Source organism: Haliaeetus albicilla, chromosome 11, assembly GCF_947461875.1.
Source record: "Haliaeetus albicilla chromosome 11, bHalAlb1.1, whole genome shotgun sequence".
Classification (NCBI taxonomy): domain Eukaryota; kingdom Metazoa; phylum Chordata; class Aves; order Accipitriformes; family Accipitridae; genus Haliaeetus; species Haliaeetus albicilla.
The window spans coordinates 41947119-41960827 of record NC_091493.1 but is presented as its reverse complement, the minus strand read 5'-3'; the positions used below and the strand labels follow the sequence as shown (position 1 = coordinate 41960827).

At 41.9% G+C, this 13709-nt stretch overlaps 1 protein-coding gene across 13 annotated transcripts in view; it reads right to left on the bottom strand.

Moving 5' to 3' along the window:
• The window catches only part of ALDH18A1 (aldehyde dehydrogenase 18 family member A1), a 42336-nt gene that overhangs the window by 17936 nt on the left and 10691 nt on the right, over positions 1–13709 (bottom strand). For 5 of the 13 annotated variants that reach the window (XM_069797323.1, XM_069797322.1, XM_069797327.1 and 2 more), the window contains 7 exons: positions 12848–12971; positions 8124–8347; positions 5750–5899; positions 5555–5659; positions 3946–4104; positions 3265–3355; positions 1536–1660 (listed from right to left, as the gene is read on the bottom strand). In XM_069797323.1, the coding sequence (XP_069653424.1) occupies positions 1536–1660; positions 3265–3355; positions 3946–4104; positions 5555–5659; positions 5750–5899; positions 8124–8347; positions 12848–12941 (948 nt within the window). In that variant the 5' untranslated portion in view covers positions 12942–12971. Of the gene's footprint in view, positions 1–1535; positions 1661–3264; positions 3356–3945; positions 4105–5554; positions 5660–5749; positions 5900–8123; positions 8348–8703; positions 8760–12847; positions 12972–13049; positions 13308–13709 lie in introns of those variants that run through there. The other 8 variants (XM_069797328.1, XM_069797329.1, XM_069797330.1 and 5 more) reach the window with 5 other exon arrangements.

Genomic DNA, 13709 nt, shown 5'->3' with positions numbered 1-13709 from the left:
TAGTTACAAACAGAACACTCAAATTCCTCCTCCTTTTGCCACCTTCCAGTCCATGCTCTGATACTGAAGTATGTCTTACCTGAATCTTCAGAAAAGGAAATAAAACATAAGATAACTGGTGAAGAATTTCACTTTGGTCTTTCCCTGGTTAGTCAAAATCTACTTCAGTTCTTAGAAACAACCTTCCAGAGGTGTCCTTAGGAAACCCACATCAACTAGTACTGCTGTAGTGCATATCTCAGCATCACGAGAGACATGCTGAAGTCTCACACCACACCCATGTTTATGCACTCACAGCAATGAATACTGAGGGCATCTGAATGTACACAGCACTAAAAACCATTGGCCCTCCTACCTCTGCTATCTTGTACTCGAGAACTACAGTACCTTTGCCTCCACCAATATATCCTTCAGAAGCAAACAGCACATGTACAAACTCAGGAGACAGAGGTATCATATCAGATTCAAGTGACAGGGATTCCCAACATCTTTGGATTATCACATATGAAAGAAGTGAGGACCGACTCTTATTTTAATTTAAAAGACCAACTTAATACAGTTCCAAATGTCACATTTTACAAACTACTGGAATGTAATTCATTAGTTGGTCTTTTCAATTCACATGGACCGAAGAGAGAAGCTGAAGGAACGCATACACCGTTCCAGGGCACTCACAGAATAACTGATGCCAGAAAGGATCTCTGGAGATCGTATAGTCTAACCAACTGCTCAAAGCAGGGTCAACTAGAGGAAGTTACTCGAGATACCATGCAGTCAGGTTTTGAACATCTCCAAACATTTGAGATTCCACAAGCTCTCTCAGCAATCTGCTCCAGTGCTTCAGCAACCTCACCGCAAAATTCTTACATTTCAGCTTAATTTCTTGTATTTCAGTCTGTGCCCATTGCCTCTTATCTGTTCCCTGAATACCACTGAGAGGAGTCTGGCTCTGTCTTCTCTACACCCTCCCTTCAGGTATTTATACACAAACCTTCTCTTCTCTGGGGTAAACGGTCCTAGCTCTCAGCCTCTCCTAGTGTGACAGATGTTCCGACTCTTTAATCGTATTTATGGCTCTCTGTTGGATTCACTGTAGCACGCCATGTCCTTCTTGTACTGCAGTGTCCAGAACCAGACACAACTCTACAGATGTGATCTCACTATTGCTGAGTAGAGGGAAATAAACATTTCCTGCTGGCTGTGTTCTTTCTAATGCAACCCAGGATGCTGTTGGCCTGCTTTGCCCAAAGGGCATATTGCTAGCTCACATTCTGCTTTGTGTCTACCAGGACCCCCTATGTTGTTTTCAGTGAACCTGCTTTCCAGCCAGGCAAGTCCCCAGCCCATACCGGTGAATGGAGTTGTTCCTTCCTAGGTGTGGCATTTCCCATAATGGAACTCGGTAAGGTTCCTGTCTGCCCATTTCTGTAGCCTGTCAAGATCCATCTGAATGCCTGCACAATCACCTCGTCTATCTCCCTTTCCACATCTCCCTTTCCTTCCCAATAACAAAAACCAGTGTTCCGTATTTCTACCTTGGCTTCCATGCCTCCCATTCCCACTCGGGATTTGGTTCCAAACGTTACAGACTGCTGGTCTCCTGGGTAGAATATGTCAATGAGCTTTGCATCATCAGATCCTGGAGGGCTGTCAAAGAGTCCTGAAATAAATAATAAAAATCTGTTAGTGTTATATACCCTCATATCCAAAGCTCACCCGTGAAAAAAGAAAAAAAACATCAATGAGGCTGAAAAGCTGTATTTCATTTTACAGCACTGAAAACTTTCACTGAACCCTGCTTTTTGTGGGACTGAAAGCATGCAACACTTAACAGGCAGACTTAAGAAGCATAGCTTTACCAAAAGCATAATGAATAAGAAACTGAAAACCCACATGCTGAATACCAGCATGCAAGCTGGGAGGTAGAGACATTTGGTTGAGGTTACAGAGACAGTTTACAGCTTTTATACATTCAAAATCAGGGCTTATGTATACAAGCCCACAACTGAACAGGCAAAGGACAGTCCTCCTCACCAAAATCTCAGATTATATTCTTGAATACTGGGTTGTACAGTGATGAACTGGGCAATTCAGAAATACATAAAAAGGGCAACTAACAAATTCTGCTAAGAAGGAACACAACACTACAGAGATATACTCTTACTAATTTTTAAAAAAATCTAGTAATTTTATGTAACTATGTTTGGAATTGAATGATGCTTTGGTTTACCTAAGATGTTAAACCTAAACTCTACCATCAGACTTCCCAGAAATTCTATATGAACAAATACTGGCATTACAAATTAGAGGGCACAAGTGCAGACTATCTGTGTCCTTCCTTGATAGAAGAAGACATGCATCATTCCATAAACAAGATGTCACATTGAATGAATAAGCTTGGAGGATGAGGGTGTTGGGTGTTAATTTTTTTTTTACAACTTGTTTTGACTGTTGCTTTTATGAGTTGTTCTCAGACAGTCATTTCAGCTAGAATCAACCATGAAATCCAGCTGAATCTGCTAAAAGAAACTGTGTCTATGGAAAGGCACCTCCTTCCTCCTCATGGCCTACAATATGTCTCAAAGTCCAGGATCCACTGAAAGAAACCCATCTGGAGAAGATGAAAAGACTATGTGACTTGGGTTATGCAGACTGCACTGATCCGAAACTGGATCCACTACCCTCCTCTCTCGAAAAGGAGCTTCAACATCCATCGGTGACAGACTTATGTCACAGCAGCACAGCTTAGAAGAGTAAAGCAGTGTAAGCCAGATGTCTGGGAGACAGAAAAAGCTAGTAAGTTCCAAGTATCTGGAAGGCAATGACCAGGACTTGTAACGTACCCATAATTCACTGAAAGACAGAACCTCCTGACAGAAGAAACAGACTATTGTAGAATAGTATGTGGCTTATCCTCCTGATTCTAAACACACAGCCTTTATCCTGCATATTACTCATGACTATATCATACAATTCTGTGAAGCTAGCAGAAGTACCATAATACATATCGTATTCTGCATTCTGGAACAAGTCTCAACTTCACATACATTCTCACCGACCCAGATTCAACAGTGTGGCAGACACTGTTTGGCTTATGCAACAGCATCAGCATTGGATATATGCCTTAAGGAGTTATGGGGTACATTGTAATTGTCCCTGTAAAAGATATGAACTGAAGAGATCAGCAAAACCCAAATACATAGGTTGGTTCGACTATCTGATGTATTTCAATAGAAGAAGAAAGTAAAGAAATTACTCACAAACCTTCTACATCTGAGAGAACAATCAGGAGATCAGTTTTCATTTCCACAGCCAGTCGTGCTGCCAGACTGTCATTATCCTTCACACTAATCACCTGCAATGCACATGCATATCAGCAGCACTGAATAGCGGGAGGAACTAGGAAATATTTGGCTCCAACATACAAAAGCAAGTTACCTCAGCACTACCAAGTCCTTCTGAGCTACTTTATTCACACCCACTGGAAACTTAGAAGGTGATCTTTGTGTGAAAGTACATATGCTTTTGGAGTGCAGTAAAGTGGTATCAACATGACAAGCAGTGTGATCAGCACCTGCATTCTCCACCTTGGTGCCCAGTGACAGGACAACAGGTACTAACAGACTCTGCTTTAAGCAGGGGTGCTGGACTACGTGACCTGCAGAAGTCCCTTCCAACTTCAGCTATTCAGTGAAAACCAAACTGGGCATGCTTGCTTTTGGCAGAGCAGACATCATCTGCCCTGCTTTCACCCCACACCACTGTATCATGCCGGAAGCAGATAGGTCAGCATAGTCTTCAGTACCCTCTGTCCACATTACTAATTCTGTATGTTTGTTTCCCTGCTGCAGGCTTCAGAGGTCCCCATTTATGGCATTAGTGAAGTACCCCTTACTGCTGTACCATCTACAAGCAGGATTCACCCCCTTGCAATACTTTACCCACATTTACCCCCTGCAGATCACTATTTGGCTCTGGAGGTGGAACAACAGCATCATTAGTGTTAATTATAGGGACAATATTCATTCTTAGAAGCTCATGCAATGTTCCATTTAAGTTCCGACGCTTCTGTTCATCATGGAAATCCAGGTTGGTGACTAAAATCTAAAAGGAGGAAAATAAATTAATATATACTTAGCCTACCGCTTTTCCTGAGAACATCATAAATGTATGTATTAACATATCATAACAGATCAGCCGTGCCCTTTGGGTCACTAAAGAAACATAAGCCACATTTAAAGGATAAAGAATACAAGTGAGAAACACTCTTTGCACAACATTTTCAGGTTTATATGCCTTAACTTCCACTGGAGCCTATAAGGGCCTTTCTCAAGCTGACAGATCACAGGCTCCAGGAATCAACTTAGGAAAAAAAACATAAGCAGAACATAGATGCTGATGATAACTACTAAGACCCTAAACAATTTGTAAGATTACTCAAGACACTGCTTCTCCTGTTTTCCTTCCCAGTGTAATGTTTCTACTGCCGCAAGCAGGAGGGATGCTTTGCCTCAAGACTTCTCTTCGGCTCTAGAACTCACCTGCTTTTCTGAAAGAATCTTGGTCTTAAAGCCTCCTGCATGCAGACATCACCCCTTTCTTTTTGGTATTTTAAGACAAAAAAACCTCAACTTCTGCTCTGAAGAGACTTTTTTTCATTTTTACTCTACCATTGGACATTTAAGAACTAAGCAAAAAACTCCACCACACAGATGTTACAATAGCACTTGGAATCAATGTGTACACTGACTTTTTTGGCATGGGCAATTAATTCTTCTAAATCGAAGGAATGATAGTTGTCTACCGACTTGAACAAGATTATAATCCAGTGCAACCTACAGCAATTGTTAGCTATACTGTAAACATTTTAGTGATATCAGCTATACTGTGTTACAGGAAGAAGTTCCTCCAAGCGAGACTTCATATTAGGCTCCTAAATTAATTAAAAGTGTCTAAACAAATAAGGACTTACAGTTGATGCAATTCTGCATTCTCAGAGTTTTTAAGATAAGCAAAGCCTGTTTAAGAGTAGTTCAATTAATACAGTTGCAGCATTCAGAATAGGTTATAGGTAGAAGACCCAGGCTAGGGATACCACCACCCACAAGTTAGAAAGGTTTGAAGAGCAGATGGACACAAGTTCTTAAGTGTGGATATGCACTTCTGTCAGCTTTACAGAATGTGTGGCAGTTCAGTCACTTGTAATTTTTAAACCCTCACTTTGGATCACCAACTTTATCTTTTGTGAATAGACCTTAATAGACGCCCCCCCACCCCGCTGCTGTACATAAGAGCAGGGCACACACCAATTCTAAAAAGAAAAAGCCTATTTGCTTCACCTTGACAATAGATAACTCCATTTCAGAAATATTTAGCAAGGCACTCCTGTATAAGCTACCATTTACGCTAGAATAATAAGCCACAAATGTAGGATGGCAATAGAAATACAAGACTACAGTAAAAATAGCAGCGTATAAAACACGGAAAAAATCTGAGAACAATTCCATCACTGACTGAAGTAGCAAGTCAGTCTAGGAAAGAAGGAATCTCTTACTTGAGCCGCACAGATGCTGTACTGTGTAAACATGGCCTCATACAAAGCCATTAGTCCACTCTGGCCAGCTGCTGCACAGGCTCGGGCCTCCAAGACTGGAATAGCCTACAAAGATAAAGAACTGCTGTCAGGCAGTAACTTGAGCAGGTACCACCCAACATTCAAGGAAAAGCGGGAATGCTGCCAGTCACTCACCATATCTTTTAGCTGACTCTGGCCTGAATGAAGCGCTTGCCTCACACTCTGAGAAAGCAAGATCTCATGACGCAACCGTTGCTTTCCAAAAGCTACAGCACCACTGGTTACAATCATCATCTCTCGGCCCTGATTTTGCAGCATTGACACCTGTAAGTACAGAACATAAGAAATAGGGCCTGGAGTATGATCGCTGCTAGCATGACAGTTCTGGCTGTTATAACATGCTCACCAGTTCTTGCTGACACAAGTGTTTTGCTTTATCCATGGATGCAGAAAGCAAGGCAACCACCCTCTAAGATACTCCTGCACACCTGCCTAGCCACTTAGGAGCTATGCAAAGGACTGCATGCAATCTATAGCTTCTGCTAAACTTTCTTTTCTGTCGTGGTTTAACCCCAGCCAGCAACTAAGCACCACGCAGCTGCTCACTCACTCCCCCCCCATCCAGTGGGATGGGGGAGAGAATCGGGAAAAAGAAGTAAAACTCGTGGGTTGAGATAAGAACAGTTTAATAGAACAGAAAAGAAGAAACTAATAATGATAATGATAACACTAATAAAATGACAACAGTAGTAACAAAAGGATTGGAATGTACAAATGATGCGCAGTGCAATTGCTCACCACCCGCCGACCAACACCCAGTTAGTCCCCGAGCGGTGATTCCCACCCCCCACTCCCTCCCACTTCCCAGTTCCTATACTAAATGGCATGTCACATGGTATGGAATACCCTGTTGGCCAGTTTGGGTCAGGTGCCCTGGCTGTGTCCTGTGCCAACTTCTTGTGCCCCTCCAGCTTTCTGCTCGCTGGGCATGAGAAGCTGAAAAATCCTTGACTTTAGTCCAAGCACTACTTGGCAACAACTGAAAACATCAGTGTTACCAACATTCTTTGCATACTGAACTCAAAACATAGCACTGTACCAGCTACTAGGAAGACAGTTAACTCTATCCCAGCTGAAACCAGGACATTTTCACAATACCAGTTTTTATGACAGTCATGCTTGAATTTTCACAATACATATTACATGGTAACACTTCTATACCCCTCGCCCCTCCACTTCCATTGCTACAGATAAGGAAAGATAAGATATGAAAAAGCTGTAAAGTAGCAGCTGGACCTTCCCCCAACCCTCTTATTTGCCATCCATTCGCCAAACTGCCATTATACAGTAACTGAATTCTAGAAGTGAAGAAGCTAACTCTGATAATACAGCTTTTACTTACTCCTTCCTTACATGCATCTGGCCAGATTCCTTTCAAAGCTCTAAAGCTAGATGTCTTACATGAATTTAATTTATTATGTTAACTTCACTTCCCAGAGAAGACATGTCCAATCCCCCCCCAAAGTCATAATTTCATTTTGGAGAACCAATTCATGAGCTGATCCCATCAGTTTTTCTAGTAGTAATGAGGTCTCAAGCTTTCTCCTAGAGGAAATCTGCAAATGCTCAGGTAATCAAGAACCTGCAGACTTCACAAACTTCAGTGCCACCTTCCCACTAGGTCCAACTAATGCCCCAGTCACATCTTAGCTATTGCATAAAAATCTCACCCTCTGTACTGGGTCTGGCCAAGATGGGAGTTAACTTACTTCATAAGGGCCTATATACTGCTGTGTTTTGGATTTCAGGACTAAAACAGTGTTGATAACATGCCGGTGTTTTGCCTATTGCTAAATAGTGCTTGCACAGCATCAAAGCCTTCTCTTTTTCCCATGCTGAGCAGCACTTGCACAGTATCAACACTTTCTTTTTCCCACTATGTCCCATCACAGCATGTAGGCTAGAGGCTGGGCAAGAAGTTCAGAGAGGACACGTTTGGGACAGCTGACGTGAACTGGCCAAAGGGATGTTCCATACCATATCACATCATGCTCAGTAATAAAACCAGGGTAGCAGGATAGGAAAGGGCAGGGGATTGTCTCCCAAGGTGGCCATCACTCGGGGACTAGCTGGGCATTGGTCTGCTTGTGCGAGGTAGTGAGTGATTGCCTTAGCATCGCTTATTTCTTTTCCCCTTTCCTTCACTTATTAAACTGTCTTTATTTCAACCCCTAGGTTTTCTTACTTTTGCTCTTCCTATTTTCTTCCCATTCTGACTGGTGGTGGGGCAGAGGTGGGGCAGCAAACAAGCATCTGTATGGGTGCTTAGCTGCTGGTCAAGGTTAACTCACCACACCTTTAAACACCTATTTACAGAGTTACGCGGTTTATGCTACCACAGCACAGGGGAACAAAAAAGGGAAAGGCCAACACGTTGCTTTAAACGGCCATCACTGTTTTTTGAGTTTTCCTACAATCTTCTGTGCCATCCAACAATCACCAAGTATCTGAAGTTAAAATAAACATTCCACTTCAGTCACAGAATTACCTGCTCTACAATAGATGCCAGCCTCCCAAGGGCCAAGCCACACTCATCCCCTCGAGTCACAACAGCACTACCCAGCTTCACTACAATCCGCTTTGCATGCTTCAGCTCACTGCGGTGTGCAAATGATTTTCCATGTGCACGGCTGAGTGGCATAGTGATAAATGGGATGTTGCTCCAACAACGGATGGATTCATTCCTTAATCTTTGGTTATGACAAGGGAGATCTGTGGTTAAAGAAAGAAAGAAAAAAAAAATGCAGTTTTAAGTGTTTCATTCAGACTTTAAGCCCTTGAAGTCATGTAACATTTCCTCCCTTTCCAAGGCTAAAGCTCACAATACACACTTCTCAGTGACCTGGAACGAGAAGCTAGCTTTCAAGTCACCAAAATAAAGTGAGAACCATTAATATATCTGAGCAGCTCTAACCGTCCCTAAGGTATATAAGGCAATATCCCACGTGTAACAGAGCTTTGACTCTGGGAATCTAGAAGACCAAACTGAAGGACACTGTAAAAAAAGCCCATACAGCTCACATCAGAAGTAAAAGTACTAGCTTTAAAAACAGTCTCCTTTGCCTCACCTCATTAGATACAGCTAGAGAGTTTTCCCATCTGTAGTAGCACAGAAAGCTTGACTCTTAGGGAGGAAAAGAAACACAGCTTTTACAACATCTCTAGGTCAGGTATTTTTGCACGTTGCTCAACTAGGGGCAGCAGAAGGGGGATGATGGACATACAAACTGGAAGTTACCTTCCTACAGGATAAATAGGCATTGGAGGGAGAAGAGACAGTCACAGCATTACACAGGTAAGACACAAGATACGTAAGGCTGGCACTTTGCCCAAGTCAATGAGATAGGGAATGCTTGCCAGCAAAATCTTTGTTTTCAAAATGCCTGCAAAGGTCAGCAAGACCACTATCAGCACAGCAGATTAAAGAGGATAGTGACTATTAAGGTACAATCACAAGGAACAGTCTGGATCCTTTCTAATTGACAAAGAGGTGGACCCAAACACATAAAGTCCCAAAGTTAAGCTGAAGAAATGAAAGCAGACAGAAAGCACTTCCAATATACTTCATATGCAGTTTTGCAGATCCACAGTGAATTGCATCTGAAGGAGTCATGCAGATAAGAATACATGCAGTCCAAGTGTGTCAACTGGATAATTAATATAATGTGGATAAGCCATATTACTTGAAAAGAATTTGAAACCACATTTCCTTATCCTCCATCTAGCTCTTCTTGTACTGCTATTAAGAAACTGTATTAAACCAATGTCAACTTTTAGACAGTCTCAAAAATATCAGTATAGCAAAAAAGATGGAGAACACTTCTGATGTAATTACTGAAAAAGCAGCTACTGACACTACACTCTGGGACCAAAAGTGCAACTTAGTCAAAAGATGGCACACATTCATGGAAAAGTTATGGAGAAGATCATACTGGATGCTATTGAAAGGCATATAAAGCACAATGCAATCATCAGGCATAGTCAACATGGGTTCAGAAAGGGAAAGTCTTGTTTAACTAATTTGATACCCTATGGTAAGGTCACCTGCCCACTGAATGCAGGGAAGATGGTGGATGTAGTTTTTCTGGATTTTAGTGAGGCTTTTGATACTGTTCCTCACAGCATCCTTCTGGACAAGTTGCCCAGCTGTGAGATAAGCAGGTTCACGGTGTGCTGGGTGAAGAACTCGCTGGAAGACAGGGCTCAAAGGGTTGTAGTGAATGGGGCTATATCTGGCTAGGGACCAGTAAGCAGCGGTGTTCCTCAGGGCTCAATCCTAGGGCCAGTGCTGTTCAACATTTTTATCAATGATCTGGATGCAGGAGTTGACTGCACCATTAGCAAGTTTGCAGATGATACTAAACTGGGAGGTGCTGTTGACTCTCTCAAAGGACAAGAGACCTTGTGGAGGGATGTATAGATTGGAGCATTGGGCAATCATCAATGGCATGAAATTTAACAAGTCCAAATGCCAGATTCTGCACCAAGGACAGAGTAACGCTGGTCACAAGTATAAATTGGGAGAGGAGTGGCTGGCGATCAGCCCTGCAGAAAGGGATCTGGGGGTGCTGGTCGACAGCAGGCTCAATGTGAGTCAGCAGTGTGCCCTGGCAGACAAGAGGGCAAACTGCATTCTGGGGGGCACCAAACACAGCATGAGCAGCCGGTCGAAAGAGGTGATTAACCTGATGTGTTTATTGTTGGTGCGGCCTCACCTGGAATACTGTGTGCAGTGCTGGGCCCCTCAATTTTAGAAGGACGTTTTGGTCCTTGAATACGCCAAGAGGAGGGCAACCAAGCTGGTGAAGGGGCTGGAAGGCACGTCCTCTGAGGAGCAGCTGAGGACGCTGGGTTTGTCTCGTTCGGAGAGAAGGAGGCTGAGGGGCACAGCTTCCTGAGGAGGGGACGTGGAGAGGGAGGTGCTGATCTCTCCTCCCTGGCGTCCAGGGACAGGACACATGGGGCTGGTTCAAAGCTGCATCAGGGGAGCTTCAGGCTGGACATCAGGAAGCATTTCTTTACCAAGATGGGTGTTCAAACATGGCAACAGGCTTCCTCGAGAGGTGGTCGATGCCCCGTGCCTGTCAGGGCTTAAGAGGCATTTGGACAATGCCCTTAATAACATGCTTTAACTTTTGGTCAGCGCTGAAGTGGTCAGGCAGCTGGACTAGATGATCACTGTAGGGCCCTTCCAACTGAACTATTCTATTCTAGTCAATCCTAACCAGTATCTCATCTGAAGATGCAGAGGCTTCTTTACAAATCAGTAAACTGAATCCTATGCCATGGTCAGAGTTACCTGATTTTATTTAATCTGTTCAGTCTCTCTAATTTTGATGCTCAGTAATACAAAATAGATTCATTTATAACCTAAAGTGACTATTCTGGGTGTTACTTCTGCTGGAGAAAGACAGAAATGAACATAAAAAAGAGAAAGTTGTCCTTTAACAATGTTTTAAATAAGTAAATCTTTTGTTCATCAGACACGCAGAAGAAGCTTAAATGATTAATCATAACTGAGGGCTGCACTAACATGTCACGCATATAAAATTAAAAAATGGAATTTGGAGATGAGTTTCATTTGCCCCTCATTTTCATGAGGGAATACTTGTGAATGTAAATAAAGCCTACAATACATATGAAAGAACAGGTGAAGGATTCCAATTTAACTGTTCTTTCCAGCATTATACATGACTATATAGTATTTGCCTATCCCACACAGTATGACCAGAAAGGAGTAAAACCAAATTGTTTCCAATTCTCTTGGCTAGAGCTTCAGGGTTTAGAAGGTTCCAAGAAGGCAGCTCTTGAGGGATAACCAGTATCTGAAAAGAAACCACTTATTTTTTCAGAAAAACATGGAAGACGACAATGGTTCTAGGACACGCAGAGAATTTCATTCATCTCTGCTAAAGCCCTAATTGCTAACCTTGCTCTATGACTGCATAAACCTGTCTTTTTTAGTTATTTTAGACTGGACTAAGATGTGAAGTCAGCTCCCATGTTACATATGCAAAACAATTCTGGTGACGCAAGCCCATTAACTTGCTTCATATGCAATTAGGAAGAAAACGATATAGCCATCCAGTCAACTTTTTGGACAAATAGGTTTCTAGGCATTCCAGTTTTTATATCCAGTACCTTGTCAACAGTTTCACTTCCTTAATAAAGAAGGAGAAACATATGAAAAAGACTTTAGTATTTGGCACTGCAGATCCTTTTATGAAACCTGCATGAGGCTTGCTTCTCGGGAGTAAAGAAGCAGAATTTCAAAATAGACAAGCCGAACAGGATCACAACAGAAACAGTAGACAACAAAAGAAAACTGTGATCAATGCTCAATTCAGTTTTAGAATGCAACTGATGAAGTAACCAGAATTGTTCCAATACTGGATACTGATTACTGTCAATACTAAGGAATAATTTTCACAGTGTTAACCGAGTAGTTTACGGACTTCGGAAAACGCGGAATATTTAGAAATACTACAAATGCAGAAGTCAACAGAACTATAGGTCAGAAAAAACAAATTTAGCATTTTAAAGATCTCAACATTTATTAATTCATATAAATATCAACAAAAGAGAACTGTTAACACACAGACCAATGGGAAATTAATCTTGCATGCAACAGTAAACAGTTAATCTCTTGATCTAATAGAGTCTATCTGTCCTTGCCTTCTCTATTTCAGACCACTAATCAAATAGACAGTGAATGGTTCTCTCAAGTTAGGTTTTCAGGGAACAACTATTTACAGGGCACTGATGTATTTACACTCAGATTTCCTGCAAGCATCTTTCCACTTTTACCTAATCTGAATAACTTTGAGCTTCACATCTTGTTTTACTCAAGACATCTGTGGGTTGAAAACGCAAATGGGGGAGCAGACATAATCAGATCTTGTTTTCCAGGAATACATGAGGTTGAAATAAAGAACTTTTACAGTAGCATTACTTTCACAACTGATTTTTTTTTGCTTGAAATGCACATCAGAATGAAAAATAGACCCCTCAGACATCAACTGAATATTATTGAGTTAAGGGAGAAAGTAACTTTAAGAAAGTAGAGCTTCCAAGTGCAACTCACTCCAGAGGTTGCACATTTTGAATGATGTTAATGAGGTGATTTTCCTTTCAACATAGGAAAGAGTATAGGCATGCCCAGACACATACTGACCAACATTATTAGAAATGTGTGCTTTCTCTCATACATACATAAACGGGAAATGGCTGCGATGGCATGTGGCGATAACACAAAGCACCATCCAGGGGAACGGACAAGGGGGCTCAGAGCAGCTCGACACAACATTTTGAGATGCCTTCTGCAAATCAAGGATATCTGTAAGTTAAAAGGAAGGGAGGAAGGTGGAAAACTGGTTAAATATCAGTGAATTTCCATCTGTATCTCTCTCCTCACCAAACCCCCCACCCCAACTCCTCTTTGTCCTGTACAGTCTTAACGCAATTTCCTTGTGCAAGAGACAGACAGCCCAGTCTCCATTTTGCAGAATTCTCAGACTGTGACTTAGAAGAACTGAAGGTCCCTGTTCCCTGCCTGCTGGCAGAAGATCATTATTAAAGATCAAGAACAACACGTGGTTCCCCAAGAAGGGAAGACATTATTAGTGGGTGTATCTACAATGGAGAAGAGTCCTAACTTTGTCCACAGGGAAGCCTGGAAGAAAAAAAAAAAAAAATATAGAGAGGTTGTATCATACAGACTTCTCTGTACACCCCACAACAGAGCATCTACTACACTTATGAATCTCAGCCCTATTCAATATAGAAAATATGCTGACTCACTTTTCCCTGAGCACTACCAAATGACAAAATGTTAACCATGATTACAAGTAAGGCAACAATTTCAAAGGTATTTGGCACTAGTTTCCCTTGACTGAACTTGTAAACACTCAGGATTCTTGCAAGTCAAAATCCACTAGAGCAAGCACCCAGTAAACAAGGGATACACAATTAGCCATTTCCTAGGACAGATCTAGTTGAAGTAATGCATCTAGTATCACAAAGGAAACAAAGGAGATTAACAAGAATCCAGATCTCCCAGACAGTGCTTAAGCCA